The 20324-nt window shown below is 37.6% G+C and overlaps 1 protein-coding gene across 4 annotated transcripts in view; it reads right to left on the reverse strand.

The window, feature by feature from the left end:
* LOC133663775 (histamine N-methyltransferase-like) overlaps positions 1 to 20324 on the reverse strand; it is a 48528-nt gene that overhangs the window by 6800 nt on the left and 21404 nt on the right. For all 4 annotated transcript variants that reach the window (XM_062068479.1, XM_062068481.1, XM_062068480.1 and 1 more), the window contains exons 3-6: positions 15779 to 15831; positions 11587 to 11694; positions 331 to 461; positions 58 to 151 (exon numbers count right to left, since the gene is read on the reverse strand). In XM_062068479.1, coding sequence (XP_061924463.1) covers positions 58 to 151; positions 331 to 461; positions 11587 to 11694; positions 15779 to 15831 — 386 coding nt within the window. The remainder of the gene's footprint in view (positions 1 to 57; positions 152 to 330; positions 462 to 11586; positions 11695 to 15778; positions 15832 to 20324) is intronic.

Raw genomic sequence — 20324 nt, forward strand, 5'->3', positions numbered from 1 at the left:
TGGTTACACAAAGAGAGAGAAGATAAGGATGAGTGAAGAAAAGAAGGGATGGCTTACCAGACACCAGAATAATGAGAAGCTTCCCGTTCTTGTCAAGAAGACTCCGGAAGAATCTGATGGTGGCTTCAATGTCCGCCACGTAGTAGAGCATCTGTGGATTTCACCACAGATAATGAGCCTGACACTTGGATTCATGGACGGCCTGATTAGGACACGGGCGATAGACGGACATTCTAATGGTGGTAATTGTTGCCAAGCACCAAAGTAACAAAAGAAACAAAGAGCCATGACCTAAAAGTGTCAGAAACTCAGTCAGTCGGTGAGACGGACCTGAACCATGTGGATGAAGTCCGCCTTCTTCGTCATCTGCTTTGACTTCCATTGATCCTCAAACTCCGAGGATGTCATCTTGTTCCAGTTGAAGGTGATGTAACCTAAATCGGACCTCTGCGCCACCAACACTGCATGGGCAGGAATGTTATTTTAGTCGCAGTTATAGGCAGAACTTGTATTATTATTACCCTGATGGGGTTTTGCATATTACAACAATGTGTGGAGTCCAACACAGACGTCTATTTGGGTCGTTTCGGGCGTTCCTACCATGCTTGGGCTCATTTAAAGGCCTACTGAAAGCCACTACTACCGACCACGCAGTCTGATAGTTTATATATCAATGATGAAATCTTAACATTGCAACACATGCCAATACGGCCGGGTTAGATTACTAAAGTGCAATTTTAAATTTTGCGCGAAATATCCTGCTGAAAACGTCTCGGTATGATGACGCCTGCGCGTGACGTCACGGATTGTAGAGGACATTTTGGGACAGCATTGTGGCCAGCTATTAAGTCGTCTGTTTTCATCGCTAGGGATGGGCGATACTACACTTTTAGGATTCGATACGATACCGATACTTTTTCTTGCATTTTCATCGATACCGATACCGATACCATTAATTTCTTATTGGCAATTTTTGTCAGTCAAAAATATTATTACTATTATTATTTAAGACAAATCACAAGACAAATACAGACCATTTATACCACATGTATTATGTTTAATATATAATAAAAGTAAAATTAAAATAAATAACATAAATATGAAAAATAAATTAAATATTATATATAATAATAATTATATATTATATATAATAATAATTAGATATTAGGGCTTTCCAATTAACTGTCAATTCCGAATCGCAAGAAGCTGCAGTTATTTTTTAAAGTTTGTGATATAATTAGCAATTAATGAAATATGAAATAGGCTAATGTTTTCGAAATGTAAGAAATCATGTTACAGATTAAAACCAAAATCACATTCAATCATATATTTCAAGATTTTCTTGGAAAAAATAAAACTGTAATGCAAAGATGAAGAATCTCCAAATTGTATCTCTTTCTTATCTTGTTTTAAATACTCAAGCAATTTTCAACTAACAGTAAATTCCCCTGTGTGGAAATTATTTGAATTTAGGATAATCATTTAAACAAAAATATTCAGTAAACATTACTAAAAAAAACAAAAACAATGCCTGTTTTAAGTCAACAATTGGACAACACTGGATATGCCTGGCTGCATCGCTGTCGGCTGGCTGTGTGTGTGTTGCACGTTGACCACGCTCATTCGCTGTCTCCTGTCACGTGACTGGGCCAGCTCTATACTCTGCCAGGTACAGGGGTGTCCCAGCACATAGTAAGTTAAGTAAGTCATCAAAAACATCTGAAAGTGATGCTTGCACCCCCCACACGCCGTTTTTTGGTTTATATCGATACTTTTTTCAGAAAAGTGATGCCAAATGAGTAGCGTGTGAGTATCGATATATCGATACCACAGGATCGATACGCACATCCCTATTCATCGCACAATTCCACAGTATTCTGGACATCTGTGTTGGTGAATCTTTTGCAATTTGTTCAATGAACAATGGAGACAGCAAAGAAGGAAGCTGTAGGTGGGAAGCGGTGTATTTCGGCCGGCTGCAGCAACACAAACACGTAGCCGGTGTTTCATTGTTTACATTCCCGAAAGACGACAGTCAAGCTTTACCATTGGCCTGTGGAGAACTGGGACAACAGAGACTCCTACCAGGAGGACTTTGAGTTGGATACGCAGACGCAGTACCGTGAGTACGCAACCAGAATGTTGCCATAAGCATTTTGTTTAATTTGTATGTGTAACACAGTACGCAGATGCTTTGGGGAGGTGAACGGTACTTTGGGCTGGGGGATTGAGTGTGTTGTGCGGGTGTTTGATTTGTATTGGCGGGTTATATGGACGGGAGGGGGAGGTGTTTGTTATGCGGGATTAATTTGTGGCATATTAAATATAAGCCTGGTTGTGTTGTGGCTAATAGAGTCTTGTGTTTATTTACTGTTTTAGTCATTCCCAGCTGAATATCAGGTCCCACCCGCCTCTCACAGCATCTTCCCTATCTGAATCGCTTCCACTGCCCTCTAGTCCTTCACTCTCACTTTCCTCATCCACGAATCTTTCATCCTCGCTCAAATTAATGGGGAAATCGTCGCTTTCTCGGTCCGAATCGCTCTCGCTGCTGGCGGCCATGATTGTAAACAATGTGCAGATGTGAGGAGCTCCACAACCTGTGACGTCACGCGCATATCGTCTGCTACTTCCTGTACAAGCAAGGCTTTTTTATCAGCGACCAAAAGTTGCAAACTTTATCGTCGATGTTCTGTACTAAATCCTTTCAGCAAAAATATGGCCATATCGCGAAATGATCAAGTATGACACATAGAATGGACCTGCTATCCCCGTTTAAATAAGAAAATTGCATTTCAGTAGGCCTCTAAAGGGGAACTGCACTTTTTTTTGGAATTTTGCCCATCGTTCACAATCAATATGAGAGACAAGAACACACAATTTCCATTCACATTCAATTCGACCTCTAAATCACTTTAAAAATGCATAAAAAAACCCGCCGACAATACCTCATTTACGTTCCGTAACCTGTCTAATAACCAAGCTGTAGCGACATTGTTATTGTAAGAGGAACCCTTTTTCTAGCGTAGTAACACACTGGCGTAATTTTTAGCCATAAAAGCTAGCTACTGAACGACATGAGCTAGCAACTGCGTCAACATAAAACCAGCACATCATTAAAGGAGTTAAAGGACTCAAAGGACTCCAATGACATCACAGGACTCCAAAAACATCATAAGACTGTAAAGACCCTCTCCATTAAAGAAGAGGATGTACGCCGGCAGTTCTTGAAGCTGAATACGCGGAAGGCCCCCGGGCCGGATGGTGTCTCCCCCTCTACTCTCAGACACTGTGCGGACCAGCTGGCTCCTGTCTTCACTGACATTTTTAACACCTCTCTGGAGCTATGCCGCGTGCCGTCCTGCTTTAAGACCTCTACCATTGTCCTGTCCCCAAGAAAGCACAGATCACAGGACTAAATGACTACAGGCCGGTCGCGCTGACGTCTGTGGTCATGAAGTCCTTTGAGCGCTTGGTCCTGCCCCACCTCAAGGACATCACCGCCCCCCTCCTGGACCCACTGCAGTTCGCCTACAGAGCCAACAGGTCTGTGGATGATGCAGTGAACCTGACCCTCCACTTCATCCTGGAGCATCTGGATTCCCCAGGAACCTACGCTAGGATCCTGTTTGTGGACTTCAGCTCTGCCTTCAACACCATCCTCCCTGGACTGCTACGAGACGAGCTCTACCAGCTCAGCGTGCCAGACTCCCTCTGCAGTTGGATTAATGACTTCCTGACAGACCGAAGACAGCACGTAAGGCTGGGGAAGATTGTCTCGGACAGTCGAACCACAAACACTGGTACTCTCTAGTTTGTGAACCCGTTCTCAAACAATGGCAATTAAACTATTCTGATTCTGATTCTGATTCTGAACATAAAACGTGTTTTAGAGTTTGTAATGCACATGATTGCGATAGAACACCAATCTGTACTGACTGAAAAACATGAACAATCATATTACAGTATCTGTAGAGTAATAGCCCACATTTCATGTTTTGTTTGTACACAGATAGCCAGCCAGCATATGTACTGTAGTTTTAATAACACACATGACGTGTTGCTTGTATTGTGATTAATATTAACATGTGACTCCCACAATGGACAGTTTTGCGTTTGGTCCAGCTGGCCGGGGACATTTTTTTTCCCCGGTTTATTTGGCTAAGCACTCCATTTATGTCAAAATAACTTGGCTTCAAATTCCACATTTTGCAACTTTTATGAGATACATTGCCCAGCCCTAAGATAACGCTTAAACAAATCTATGTTTTTTGTGTGTGTTTTATGTAAAATCGACAAAAATTGAGTAGGACTTTGACATTTATTGTTATTTGTGTTTTCCCCCACTAATCCAGTGTTTCTTAACCATTGTTGGGCCGCCAAACAAATATATTTTTCTCAGCCGTGGTCCGTATGGGCCACAGCGGTACTGGGTTGTAATACACTTTTCTACCACTTGTGGCCATACTTGCCAACCTTGAGACCTCCGATTTCGGGAGGTGGTGGGGTGGGGCGTGGTTGAGGGTGGGGGGCGTGGTTACGAGGGGAGGAGTACATTTACAGCTAGAATTCACCAAGTCAAGTATTTCACATATATATATACACATATATATATACACATATATATATATATATATATATATATATATATATATATATATATATATATATATATATATATATATATATATATATATATATATATATATATATATATATATATATATATATATATATATGTATATATATATATATATATATATATATATATATATATATATATATATATATATATATCCTGAAAATATGCAAACAAAACTATGTTTAGATAATTGATACTTCAAACTTGCATAAATAAATCTTAAGGAATATAACATAACTTGGCTTCTGAGAGCTTCAAAATGTAATGAATAAAATGCTAAAGTTGTTGATAAACAAGCAATTATTTTAATAATTAAATATGGTCATTTTAAATTAATTATGATCATTTAAAATTAATTATTTCAAATATGTTTATTTTAATGTATAATTCTATGGCTGGATGTAATAAGGAGTCAGAAAAAACACAAATAAAAATACAATTAATTTTGATGTTTTTAGCAAAATATATGTATTTAGTTTTTTTTTTTTAAATTAATAAATATATTTATTTTTAGGTAAAATAAACATAATAATACAATTTCTCTTTAGTCTGGATGATTTAGTTCTTGTCACCCTGTTGTCCTCCCGTCTCTTCCCCGAGGATGGCTCCATGAGCCTTGAGATGCCCTACGTCGACAACACGGTCGGCGGCCCGTCGGTGCGCAGCTCGTACATCGCCGCCCTCTACTCCACCCTCAGCAGCCTGACCAGCGTCGGCTTTGGCAACGTGTGCGCCAACACGGACGCCGAGAAGATCTTCTCCATCTGCACCATGCTCATCGGAGTTATGCCGGACGCCTCGTATGGAATAACGAGATTAGGCAGGCACGCTGTTTATATCGTGGGAAAGCGGACGTGAAAACAGGCTGTCCTCGCTCAGGTGCGCATGGAGCTGGAGGGGGCGTGGCTGAAAATCGGGAGATTTTCGGGAGAGGCGCTGAATTTCGTGAGGGTTGGCAAGTATGCTTGTGGCAGTAATTGTGAATAAACTTGAAACTAGCAAAAAAAAAACAAAAAAAAAACTAATGACAATTTCAAAGAGAAGAAGTCTGGAGGTAGTCATAGAGAAGTTTCTTAAGCGCAAGAATGTTGACTAAAGCGGTGAAGCTGTATTTTAAGTTTAAGAAACACATATATTTTATTTATTTAAGCACTGCGTATGTGTATGTACATTTATTTTTCTTATCTTTTGCGGTATATTTGATTAGTATTTAGTTTTGTAATATGCCTGGCCTAAGCCTTGATAATCTTTGTGATTAGCACATGATTTCATATCATTTAATAAGGTTTATCCTGTTAAACTGTAAGTACTGTAGGTTAGGCATAATTAATGAATATGATTAAAATCCAGTGTTGATATTAGAGTGGCACCTCCGTAGTGAAAAATGTGGACCCCGAGCTTAAAAAGTTGAGGAAACCCCGCCCTAATCGATACAGGTTTGTACAAGTTCTATTATACTGTTGAAAAAGAAGATAAAAAGAGTGTTGATAAAGTGCGTAATAAAAACCTGTCATTGAATTAATGCGCTTGCTGTACTCGTAAAAATTAATGGCCGCGGCAACCTTGCACAAAATGTATAATCATAACGGCTCCAAATAAGACTAAAAATTACTCCACAAAGTCAAAAAGAATTGCAGTAAAACAGCAGAGTAAAAGTGCTCAGTGTGAGTGCTGCACGGTAGGAATGGCTGCTAAAAAGTGCAGCAACCTACATCCATTTGGGTTTTGTCAAAATAAATCAATTTAAAAGGTTACGTCTCACTCTGCCGTATCCTGCCAACAAAGCTCTGTTTCTCCACAGTTCGGAGAAACATTCATTTATTAATGCTGCAATTAAATCACTGCTCTTGTACAAAGTACACACTGGAAAAATACTCACAATCTCACATGTATCTAATTACTAGCAGGCATGGGATTTGACCACAATGAAAAAGACTGAAAAAACTTCGTCCCCCAGCCTGGTCCTGGTGGGGGGACAAGGGGGGCAACGCCCACCGAAGCTCCTGGTTTTTCACCAATTTAACACGCTAAAATTAACAAAGACAGCACCATTTGAAGAAAATATTTTAGTGTTTAAAGACATGAAAACATCATTAATAGAACATACATAACCTAATGATCCTAATGAATCACTGTATATGGTTCAGTCCCAACAGTATTTAGTCACTAATATTTACATCTTGTGTTCATTTCACATCCACAGGTGTCACATTGATCAGTGTTATTATCTACAGTTTATTTACAGTATTACCACATTACTTCAGTTCATGTAATGTAAACATTTCATTCTTTTCGCCAAAATAGGATATACATTTATGAAAATAATTAAACACGTTTAGAATTGTTTACTCATATTTGAAAATAGGAAATAATAATAATGTGAGGACACTGACATATTGCATGAAACAAGTGTGAAAATATTTACCTTCAAGATTGTTACACCACTGACAATAGTTTCAAGAGACTACATAAGAACTTAATATTACAAAATAGTATTATATGCAAATGTATTTCAAATAAATTGTTAACTGGAATCAATAATGCGACTCTTTGAATTTCTGTAATTTCATCATATATTTTCACGTGGCTTTTTATTTTTAGAAAAACCCATTTATATTTCGCTAAGCAATAATTGGTTACTATTTAAAACAAACATGCGTATTTCGCAAGCAAATATTTTTGAGCTTACCTCATTATTAACAACCCTGTCTGCAACTGAAGTGGGCGGATCTTTTCCTCTCCATGTCTACGGCAGTTGTCGATGTAAACAAAAGGATGAAGTCCGTAAGGTTTGCTCACTTTCGGTTGACATCCACAAGTACCAGCTAGTGAAAAGTTTGTTTTCCTTGCTTCAAGTTGTTTCATATGTTTTTGGCGTTGCGCATGTACTTCCAAAGCCTTGAAACCTCGTGATCCATAGTCAATATTATCATGACACCACGTGCACAAAACCTTTCCGGGACGATCGATTTTCCGAATAAAATCACCGAACAAAGTCGTAACTTTCTTCTTCCCAACAGTATCAGTGATTTCCCTTTCCATTCAGTCCCATCCAAACTCATTTTTGACATGTTTATCAATTTCTTTTACTCGTAAAGCGTCCTTTCTCTCGAGAACCGACATCGTTTACATATGGAAAATGGCGGTATGATGACGTTATTAACGTCATCATTCATAACAGATGTCCTGATTGGTCACAAGGAACATATCGACCAGTCAACTACGGCGTAATATAAACTACGTCTCGAATCTTGATTTAGGGTCGGGAAAAAAAACGGAAAAACGGGAGATCATTTTTTTTCCCCCCGAGATTAAAAAAGACGGAATTCCGACTTTAGACGGAAAAAATCACATGCCTGTACTAGTCAAAATATATAAAATAGACTTAATAAAAGTCACAATTCCCTGAATAGTAATGTTTCAGTGAGACAGAAGAACCTGTTGGAAAAAAATACTACCGCATTTTCCGGACCATAGGATTATAAGGCGCACTGCAGATGAATGGACTATTTTTGGTCTTTTTTCATATATAAGGCGCACTAGATTATAAGGCGCATTAGGATTCTTTTTTTTTTCTTTTTCTAAATGTAAAAGACTTCCTGGGGTCTACATAACATGTAATGGTGGTTCTTTGGTCAAAATGTTGCATAGATCAGTGGTCCCCAACCACCGGGCCGCGGCCAACCGATTGGTACCGGGCCGCACAAAAAAAAAATAAAAAAATAAATAAATAAAAATGCTTTATTATTTTTTTTATTAAATCAACATAAAAAACACAATATATAGATTATATATCAATATAGATCAATAGAGTCTGCAGGGATACAGTCCGCAAGCACACATTATTGTATTTCTTTATGAAAAAAAACAAAAAAAATAAAACATAATATGCTGTAAAGAACAATGTAAAATTTACTGTCTTTTTTATTGATTTGATGGGTAGTTTGCTGTAAAGTTAAGTTAATTTTTATTTAGACAAAAACATGATTGGAAAGTATGATAATATACTGTAATATTTGTTGCAATATTGGATACTATTAAGGTTTAAAAGGTATGCAATTTCAAGCAGTACATATATTTTTTTCTGTCAAAATTTAAAAAAATAAATTACATTTAGTGAGAAAATATTAAGTACTTTATTTGTTTTGAATGGAAAAAACATACAACTTCTTTTTTTATTCTGGCAACTTAGCTGCCAGTTTCTCTACCGTAAAAAAAAAAGTACCGTCTTTCCATTTACAGTAATACACCGTTAAAAACAACAACCGTAGATTTTACAGTCAAAAACTGGCAGCTCAGTCAACAGAATTTTAACACAACAATTTAAACATTTTTTTTTACAGTAATATGCTGTAAAGAACATTGTAAAATTTACTGTCATTTTTATTAATTTGATGGGTAGTTTGCTGTAAAGTTAAGTTAATTTTTATTTAAACAAAAACATGATTGGAAAGTATGATAATAAACTAATATTTGTTGCAATATTGGATACTATTAAAGTTTAAAAGGTATGCAATTTCAAGCAGTACATATATTTTTTTCAGTCAAAATAATTTTTTAAAATTACTTTTAGTGAGAAAATATTAACTACTTTATTGACACATTTCCATGTGTTTGCGGGCCAGATAAAATGATGTCCCCCCTGGGCCTTGAGTTTGACACATGTGATCTAAATCAGTGTTTTTCAACCACCAGATATAGTCTGGTGTGCCGTGGGAAATTATGCAACTTCACCTAATTGGTCCATAAAATATTTTTTGCAAATCAATAATTGTAATAATGTGCTGTTGTCTAGTGCAGCGTTTTTCAACTTTTTTTGGTATGTAAAAGGTATGTAACGCTTAAACCAAAAATGAACAAAAGGCAAGTCCTGCTAGGAAAAGGCACTGAAGCATAGGGATGGCTATGCAAAACAAAAGTAAAACTGAACTGACTACAAAGTAAACAAAAAACAGAATGCTGGACGACAGCAAAAACTTACAGCGTGTGGAGCGGAGACGGCGTCCACAAAGTACATCCGTACATGACATGACAATCAACAGTGTCCCCACAAAGAAGGATAGCGTACGCACAACTTAAATAGTCTTGATTGCGTAAAAAAACAAAGCAGGTGCGGGCAATAGAACTCAAAAGAAGGCGTGACGCTGCTACAGGAGAACACCAACAAAACAGGAAGGGTCACCAAATTAACAGCGCAAGACAGAAACTAAAGCACTGCACACAGGAAACGACAACAAACTTAAAATAAGGCATGACAACCTGGTGGAGTTTCATTTTTTAACCTTTTCCGCTGGTGGTGTGCCTCCGTATTTTTTTTCATGAAGAAAATGTGCCTTGGCTCAAAAAGGTTGAAAAACACTTATTTTAAAGGCCTACTGAAATGAATTTTTTTAAATTTAAACGGGGATAGCAGATCCATTCTATGTGTCATACTTGATCAGTTTGCGATATTGCCATATTTTTGCTGAAAGGATTTAGAAGAGAACATCGACAATAAAGTTCGCAACTTTTGGTCGGTGATAAAAAAAGCCTTGCCTGTACCAGAAGTAGCGTGACGTCACAGGTTGAAAGGCTCCTCACATTTCCCCATTGTTTACACCAGCAGCGAGAGAGATTCGGACCGAGAAAGCGACGATTACCCCATTAATTTGAGCCAGGATGAAAGATTCGTGGATGAGGAACGTGAGAGTGAAGGACTAGAGTGCAGTGCAGGACGCATCTTTTTTCGCTCTGACCGGAACTTAGGTACAAGCTGGCTCATTGGATTCCACACTCTCTCCTTTTTCTATTGTGGATCACGGATTTTTATTTTAAACCACCTCGGATACTATATCCTCTTGAAAATGAGAGTCGAGAACACGAAATGGACATTCACAGTGACTTTTATCCCCACGACAATACATCGGCAAAGCACTTTAGCTACGGAGCTAATATGATAGCATCGGGCTTAACTGCAGATAGAAACACAAGAAATAAACCCCTGACTAGAAGGATAGACAGAAAATCAACAATACTATTAAACCATGGACATGTAACTACACGGTTAATGCTTTCCAGCCTGGCGAAGCTTAACAATGCTGTTGCTAACGACGCCATTGAAGCTAACTTAGCAACGGGACCTCACAGAGCTATGCTAAAAACATTAGCTATCCACCTACGCCAGCCAGCCCTCATCTGCTCATCAACACCCGTGCTCACCTGCGTTCCAGCGATCGATGGAGCGACGAAGGACTTCACCCGATCATCAATGCGGTCGGCGGCTAGCGTCGGATAGCGCGTCTGCTATCCAAGTCAAAGTCCTCCTGCTTGTGTTGCTGCAGCCAGCCGCTAATACACCGATCCCACCTACAACTTTCTTCTTTGCAGTCTTCATTGTTCATTAAACAAACTGCAAAAGATTCACCAACACAGATGTCCAGAATACTGTGGAATTTTGCGATGAAAACCGAGCTTTTTGTATTAGATACAACGTGTCCGAATACTTCCGTTTCAACCATTGACGTCATCATACATAGACGTTTTCAACCGGAAGTTTAGCGGGACAATTAAAATGGCACTTTATAAGTTAACCCGGCCGTATTGGCGTGTGTTGCAATGTTAAGATTTCATCATTGATATATAAACTATCAGACTGCGTGGTCGCTAGTAGTGGCTTTCAGTAGGCCTTTAATCAACAATATGATATGTCTGAGTGGCTGCACACGCAGATTAAAAAAATAAAAAAATAAAAATCGATTTTTATTTTTAAATGAAGGATTGTTACTAATAAGAATCGCAATTCAGTTGAAAATCGATTTTTTTTTTTTGTCACCCCTACATATGCATATTTGCCGCAATCTAAAAGTTTGTAAACCGAAAAGAGGGGCTCGTAAATCGAGGTTCCACTGGATAAAAGTTGATTGTGAGCTGCTGATAAAAAAAACAAATCCGTGATGCTACCCCACCTTTGTAGCTGTAAAGCTGCTGGCTGCTGGGTTCCACCACCTGGTGATCCACCGTCACCCCCGGGTGCTTCAGACGCAGCTGGGAGAACATCTCCAGGTCAATGTGTCCTGCAGTCATCAGCACGCAGAGCAGAAAGCAAACCTTAAGTGGATCATTTCAGGGTAACGGTTTTTACAATTGCATTCAAATCAACTTTATTGCAGTTCTTGTTGGAACATTTACAGCCCCTTACGGTCTGTAGCATTGATTGATTGATTGATTGAGACTTTTATTAGTAGGTTGCACAGTGAAGTACATATTCCGTACAATTGACCACTAAATGGTAACACCCGAATAAGTTTTTCAACTTGTTTAAGTCGGGGTCCACTTAAATTGATTCATGATACAGATATATACTATCATATATACTATCATCATAATACAGTCATCACACAAGATAATCACATTGAATTATTTACATTATTTACAATCAGGAGTGTGGAGGGGGGGTGGGGTGGGGGGGGGGGTATGGACATCAAGTAGTGGACATAGAGAGAGAGAGAGAGAGAGAGAGAGAGAGAGAGAGAGAGAGATCAGAAGGCATAAGAAAAAGAATCTGCATTTGATTGTTTACATTTGATTATTAGCAATCCGGGGAGGGTGTTAGTTTAGGGTTGTAGCTGCCTGGAGGTGAACTTTTATAGCGGTTTTGAAGGAGGATAGAGATGCCCTTTCTTTTATACCTGTTGGGAGCGCATTCCACATTGATGTGGCATAGAAAGAGAATGAGTTAAGACCTTTGTTAGTTCGGAATCTGGGTTTAACGTGGTTAGTGGAGCACCCCCTGGTGTTGTGGTTATGGCGGTCATTTACGTTAAGGAAGTAGTTTGACATGTACTTCGGTATCAGGGAGGTGTAGCGGATTTTATAGACTAGGCTCAGTGCAAGTTGTTTAACTCTGTCCTCCACCTTGAGCCAGCCCACTTTAGAGAAGTGGGTAGGAGTGAGGTGGGATCTGGGGTGGAGGTCTAGAAGTAACCTGACTAGCTTGTTCTGAGATGTTTGGAGTTTAGATTTGAGGGTTTTGGAGGTGCTAGGGTACCAGGAGGTGCATGCGTAATCGAAAAAGGGTTGAACGAGAGTTCCCGCCAGAATCCTCAAGGTGCTTTTGTTGACCAGAGAGGAAATTCTGTAGAGAAATCTCGTTCGTTGGTTAACCTTTTTGATTACCTTGGTTGCCATTTTATCACAGGAAAGGTTAGCCTCTAGAATGGAACCTAGGTAGGTGACCTCATCTTTCCTGGTGATGACACTGTCACCTACTTTTATGGTGAAGTGATTGACTCTCTTAAGTTTGATGTGGGACCCAAACAGGATGGATTCTGTTTTACCCAAGTGGATGGATAGCTTGTTGTCAGCGAGCCAGGTGCAAATTCTACAGAGCTCAGCACTGAGGATTTTCTCCACCTGTGACTTGTCCTTGCCGGATACCAGCAGGGCAGAGTCATCCGCAAACAAAAACAATTCACAGTCACATGCCGATGACATGTCGTTTATGTATATTAGGAACAGTAAAGGTCCCAATATACTGCCTTGGGGGACTCCAGAGTTCACCGAGAGGGGGGGGGACACGGTGCCGTTCACCTCTACCACCTGCTCCCTCCCCTCCAAGTAAGACTGCATCCAGCTCCAAGAGGTTTTGTTAAATCCGATTGCTCTGAGCTTATCCAACAGTATAGCGTGGTTAACGGTGTCAAAGGCCTTCTGAAGGTCCAGCATGACCATGCCGCAGTATTTGCCCGCGTCCACCTCATGTTTGATGTGGTCGGTCAGATAGAGAAGGCATGTGTCAGTGGAGTGGTTAGTTCTGAAGCCGGATTGGAATTTGTACATGAGTTTATTAGTGGCAAGGTAACTATCGACCTGTTCATAAACTATTTTCTCCATTACTTTCGAAATGGAGCTGAGAATAGAAACAGGTCGGTAGTTGCCAGGTTCCAATTTGCTTCCTTTTTTAAAGAGGGGAGTTACTCTTGCTATCTTAAAATCTTTTGGTACTTGGCCTTGTGTAATTGATAGGTTTATTATGTGCGTGATGATCGGGGCAATGATGGAGGCAGAGTCCCTGAGGAATCTGGAGGGAATATTATCAAGACCGGTGGCCTTGTTAGGGTGGAGCGCGCTCAATTTTTTAAACACCTCATCAGCTGTGACCATTTCTAATTTGAAATCATTGTTGGATACTCCTAGCTTTCTGTAGAAGGCTTTAATGTGTTCTACACCAAAGCGACCAGAGTGGTGGGACAGCTTGTTGACAAGAGTTGCAGCTATGCTGGTGAAAAAGGCGTTAAGTCTGCTAGCTACCTCCATTTTGTCTGTAATGAGGGAGTCACCCTCCTTGATGCTGATGTTGGTGAGTCTTGTTTTAAGTTTCTGGCTGCAACCAGGAAGCTGGTTGTTGAGAATTTTCCAGAGCTCACGTGGCTTATTCGTGTTTTCCTCTATTTTGTCGTTAATGTAATTTTTTTTTAAGGATTTAGTCAGGTTGGTTGACTTATTTCTTAATTTATTGCATTGCTTTTTGAGAGTTGAAAGGAGTAATTTGAGGTTGATATTATTGGGTTGTTTATCTACTTCTGTTTTACATTTTTGGTATTCAGAGTATTTCCTGTCTCTGTCTTTTATGGCAGCTAATAGGTCCGGATTCATCCATGGTTCCGAGCGGGCTTTGATCCTGACTGTTTTCACGGGAGCCATCACAACATTGTATGTCAAGTATGGGGACTAAATAGTGCAGGTAAGTGCTTGATTTAGACACAAATAAAAAGTACAAGTTGTGTACTTGTTCACAGTGCTGAGCAGCAGGAAGTGAAACAATGGGGCTCCACCGTCTGTGACTCAGGTTTAAGATTTAACGGAGAACTTAACAGATGGATAAAACCCTTAGGAGTGATACACGTTTTTATTGCTATGGCCCCTGAAGAGTCACTGAGACAAGAACGTGTCCGCGCCCAAAGTGTCCTGTGCAGAAGTTAATCAGTTATTTACTGTGAAGGTGCCTCTAAAGCAGGGGTAACCAACGCGGTGCCCGCGGGCACCAGGTAGCCCGTAAGGACCAGATGAGTAGCCCGCTGGCCTGTTCTAAAAATAGCTCAAAGAGCAGCACTTACCAGTGAGCTGCCTCTATTTTTTAAATTGTATTTATTTACTAGCAAGCTGGTCTCGCTTTGCTCGACATTTTTAATTCTAAGAGAGACAAAACTCAAATAGAATTTGAAAATCCAAGAAAATATTTTAAAGACTTGGTCTTCACTTGTTTAAATAAATTCATTATTTTTTTTACTTTGCTTCTTATAACTTTCAGAAAGACAATTTTAGAGAAAAAATACAACCTTAAAAATTATTTTAGGATTTTTAAACACATATACATTTTTACCTTTTAAATTCCTTCCTGTTCTTTCCTGACAATTTAAATCAACGTTCAAGTATTTTTTTATTTTTTTTATTGTAAAGAATAATAAATACATTTTAATTTAATTCTTCAATTTAGCTTCTGTTTTTTCGACGAAGAATATTTGTGAAATATTTCTTCAAACTTATTATGATTAAAATTCAAAAAAATTATTCTGGCAAATCTAGAAAATCTGTAGAATCAAATTTAAATCTTATTTCAAAGTCTTTTGAATTTCTTTTAAAATTTTTGTTCTGGAAAATCTAGAAGAAATAAGGATTTGTTAGAAATATAGCTTGGTCCAATTTGTTATATATTCTAACAAAGTGCAGATTGGATTTTAACCTATTTAAAACATGTCATCAAAATTCTAAAATTAATCTTAATCAGGAAAAATTACTAATGATGTTCCATGAATTCTTTTTTTAATTTTTTCAAAAAGATTCGAATTAGCTAGTTTTTCTCTTCTTTTTTTCGGTTGAATTTTGAATTTTAAAGAGTCGAAATTGAAAATAAACTATGTTTCAAAATTTAATTGTCATTTTTTTTCGTGTTTTCTCCTCTTTTAAACCGTTCAATTAAGTGTAAATATCATTAATTATTAATAATAACATAGAGTTAAAGGTAAATTGAGCAAATTGGCTATTTCTAGCAATTTATTTAAGTGTGTATCAAACTGGTAGCCCTTCGCATTAATCAGTACCCAAGAAGTAGCTCTTGGTTTCAAAAAGGTTGGTGACCCCTGCTCTAAAGTGTCTTACCATCGCCGCTCCCAACTCCTATGACGTTAAGGTGGGACTTCCCATTTCCGATGCTGAGGAGAAAGCACAAAAAAAAAGACTTTTATTAAAAGACGATTCACATTCTCTAATTATTTGTACTACAGGATTCCATTCAGCATGTGAGATATCTAATCATATCAATGTCTTATGGAGACATTTAAATTGACATGTTTACACCACAGTGCAGTGTGTGTAGCACCTAGTGCATCACCACTTATGCTATGGTGTCAGAACAGGGGTGTCCAAACAGACCACTGACATATACATATACAAACCCCGTTTCCATATGAGTTGGGAAATTGTGTTAGATGTAAATATAAACGGAATACAATAATTTGCAAATCCTTTTCAACCCATATTCAGTTGAATGCACTACTAAGACAAGATATTTGATGTTCAAACTCATAAACTTTATTTTTTTTTGCAAATAATAATTAATTTAGAATTTCATGGCTGCAACACGTGCCAAAGTAGTTGGAAAAGTGCATGTTCACCACTGTGTTACATGGCCTTTCCTTTTAATAACACTCAGTAAACGTTTGGGAACTGAGGAGACACATTTTTGAAGCTTCTCAGGTGGAATTCTTTCCCATTCTTGCTTGATGTACAGCTTAAGTTGTTCAACAGTCCGGGGGTCTCCGTTGTGGTATTTTAGGCTACATAATGCATCACACATTTTCAATGGGAGACAGGTGTGGACTACAGGCAGGCCAGTCTAGTACCCGCACTCTTTTACTATGAAGCCACGTTGATGTAACACGTGGCTTGGCATTGTCTTGCTGAAATAAGCAGGGGCGTCCATGGTAACGTTGCTTGGAGGGCAACATATGTTGCTCCAAAACCTGTATGTACCTTTCAGCATTAATGGTGCCTTCACAGATGTGTAAGGTACCCATGTCTTGGGCACTAATACACCCCCATACCATCACAGATGCTGGCTTTTCAACTTTGCGCCTATAACAATCCGGATGGTTCTTTTCCTCTTTGGTCCGGAAGACACGACGTCCACAGTTTCCAAAAACAATTTGAAATGTGGACTCGTCAGACCACAGAACACTTTTCCACTTTGTATCAGTCCATCTTAGATGAGCTCAGGCCCAGCGAAGCCGACGGCGTTTCTGGGTGTTGTTGATAAACGGTTTTCACCTTGCATAGGAGAGTTTTAACTGGCACTTACAGATGTAGCGACCAACTGTAGTTACTGACAGTGGGTTTCTGAAGTGTTCCTGAGTCCATGTGGTGATATCCTTTACACACTGATGTCGCTTGTTGATGCAGTACAGCCTGAGGGATGGAAGGTCACGGTCTTAGCTGCTTACGTGCAGTGATTTCTCCAGATTCTCTGAACCCTTTGATGATATTACGGAGCGTAGATGGTGAAATCCCTAAATTCCTTGCAATAGCTGGTTGAGAAAGGTTGTTCTTAAACTGTTCAACAATTTGCTCACGCATTTGTTGACAAAGTGGTGACCCTCGCCCCGTCCTTTGTTTGTGAATGACTGAGCATTTCATGGAATCTACTTTTATAACCAATCATGGCACCCACCTGTTCCCAATTAGCCGGTTCACCTGTGGGATGTTCCAAATAAGTGTTTGATGAGCATTCCTCAACTTTATCAGTATTTATTGCCACCTTTCCCAACTTCTTGGTCACGTGTTGCTGGCATCAAATTCTAAAGTTAATGATTATTTGCAAAAAAATAAATGTTTATCAGTTTGAACATCAAATATGTTGTCCTTGTAGCATATTCAATTGAATATGGGTTGAAAAGGATTAGCAAATCATTGTATTCCGTTTATATTTACATCTAACACAATTTCCCAACTCATATGGAAACAGGGTTTGTATATACTTAAATGTTTGTGTAGTGGTTCTTCTCCTTAGTTGCCTGTGCCTAGGTTTTGTCAGAGATAAGACACTTTTATGGCCTTGATGCCTTCTTGGAGCCCATTAGAGATGTCTCGAAACCCTCACCTTTTCTGTGAATAGGAGAGAAATTGCTGAGATGTTGGTAAGTTTACTCTTTTATATTGTATTTGTCTTCTGGTCAAAACATTACTCTCCAAAATCTCCTTTTCCATGTTTAATCAAAACAATCCTGGTTTTGCTCATACCACAATCAGATCAATTGTGTTTTGCTCAATTTCCTTCCTCTGCCAGGATAGGATGTTTCGCCCCAAACCCTCCTCCTTATCTTTACATTTCCCAAAGCAGATATAAACATCTTGAAGATTTATTTGTCTCTCTCGCTACTCTACCTTTCTCTCCTTCATTCTTTCTGTAGCTGCGTAAAATGTTCTTCCATGTAAACTGATTTGACTTGAGCTCTCAAATAAATACTTAAAGGAACTCAATGTTCTCTGGACAGTTCTTTATTTGATAGGAAACAATTCCAAAACAGTAAGAAAAGTTGGTTTTGCACAATAGGGCCCTTTTAAATAGGAATGTGATCGTGAATGGTTGCTTGCCACTACAATAGCTCACAAAAGTGAGTACTCAGTTTTTTATTGTAGTATGTACAGTATATACTATATATATATATATATATACACACTACCGTTCAAAAGTTTGGGGTCACCCAAACAATTTTGTGGAATAGCCTTCATTTCTAAGAACAAGAATAGACTGTCGAGTTTCAGATGAAAGTTCTCTTTTTCTGGCCATTTTGAGCATTTAATTGACCCCACAAATGTGATGCTCCAGAAACTCAATCTGCTCAAAGGATGGTCAGTTTTGTAGCTTCTGTAACGAGCTAAAGTGTTTTCAGATGTGTGAACATGATTGCACAAGGGTTTTCTAATCATCAATTTGCCTTCTGAGCCAATGAGCAAACACATTGTACCATTAGAACACTGGAGTGATAGTTGCTGGAAATGGGCCTCTATACACCTATGTAGATATTGCACCAAAAACCAGACATTTGCAGCTCGAATAGTCATTTACCACATTAGCAATGTATAGAGTGTATTTCTTTAAAGTTAAGACTAGTTTAAAGTTATCTTCATTGAAAAGTACAGTGATTTTCCCTCAAAAATAGGGACATTTCAATGTGACCCCAAACTTTTGAACGGTAGTGTGTGTATATATATATATATATATATATATATATATATATATATCAATAGATTTTCGAATTAACAGTGATTCTTATTTGTAACGATTCTTAGTCGATGAGCAAAAATCGATTAAAAATATGTTGTTATTTTTTTAATCTGACCTGTCCAGCCACTCAGGCAATTCATATTGTTGATGAAGATGATCATATCTGCTGAGAGAAGTGTGGGATACTTCTCTTGTTGCCTTAGTTGTATTTGACTTTATTAAATGTATTGGGTAGTTTTTTTATTTTTTTTTTAAAACAAAACCATTTTTTTTCAGGAATATAGACATTTATTAGAGCTGTTTATCTATTTTATGGAATAATGTAGTTAAACATAGAACTGGCACCCAATGTTATTAAAAAAATAATTCATTTTGAATCGAGAATCGATATGTGTGTATATATATATATATATATATATATATATATATATATATATATATATATATATATATATATATATATATACATACATATATATATATATATACATATATATATATATATATATATATATATATATATATATATATATATATATATATATATATATATATATATATATATATATATATATATTAGGGCTGCAACAACTAATCGATTAAATCGATTAAAATCAATTATTAAAATAGTTGCCGATTAATTTAGTAATTGATTCGTTGGATCTATGCTATGTGCATGCGCATTTTTTTTGGTAATTAAAAAAAATATATATATATATTTTTTTTGATAAACCTTTATTTATAAACTGCAACATTTACAAACAGCTGAGAAACAATAAAAAAAAAAAAGTATGGTGCCAGTATGCTGTTTTTTTCAATAAAATATTGGATAGGATAGAAATGTAGTTTGTCTCTTTTATCCGATTATTAATCGATTAATCGAAGTAATAATCAACAGATTAATCGATTATCAAATTAATCGTTAGTTGCAGCCCTAATATATAAAAACGTGTATATATATATATATATATATATATATATATATATATATACACACGTTTATATATATTAGGGCCCTAATGTATAAAAACGTGTATATATATATATATACACACGTTTATATATATTAGGGCTGCAACTATATATATACACACAGTATATATATCTTGCAACAAGATTAGGTACAGAAAAATTAACTGTTTTACATGCAAAATATGAATACATCGGTAACTGTTGCGATCTATTAAATAGGATTTTGTTGTGTTTTACCAAAAATAAAACTAATAATTACCCAAGTTGTGTTTTATAAATTATTTTTAGGTGACACACAAGGTTTGGCAACACTATAGATTATACAAGAGGAACAGGCATCTTAATAAATAGTTATACTTGTATAGCGCTTTTCTACCTTGAAGGCACTCAAAGCGCTGTATGGCTGTTGTTTTATCCGATTATTAATTGATTAATCAAAGTAATAATCGA

Source organism: Entelurus aequoreus, linkage group LG13 (genome assembly GCF_033978785.1).
Source record: "Entelurus aequoreus isolate RoL-2023_Sb linkage group LG13, RoL_Eaeq_v1.1, whole genome shotgun sequence".
NCBI classification, from domain to species: domain Eukaryota; kingdom Metazoa; phylum Chordata; class Actinopteri; order Syngnathiformes; family Syngnathidae; genus Entelurus; species Entelurus aequoreus.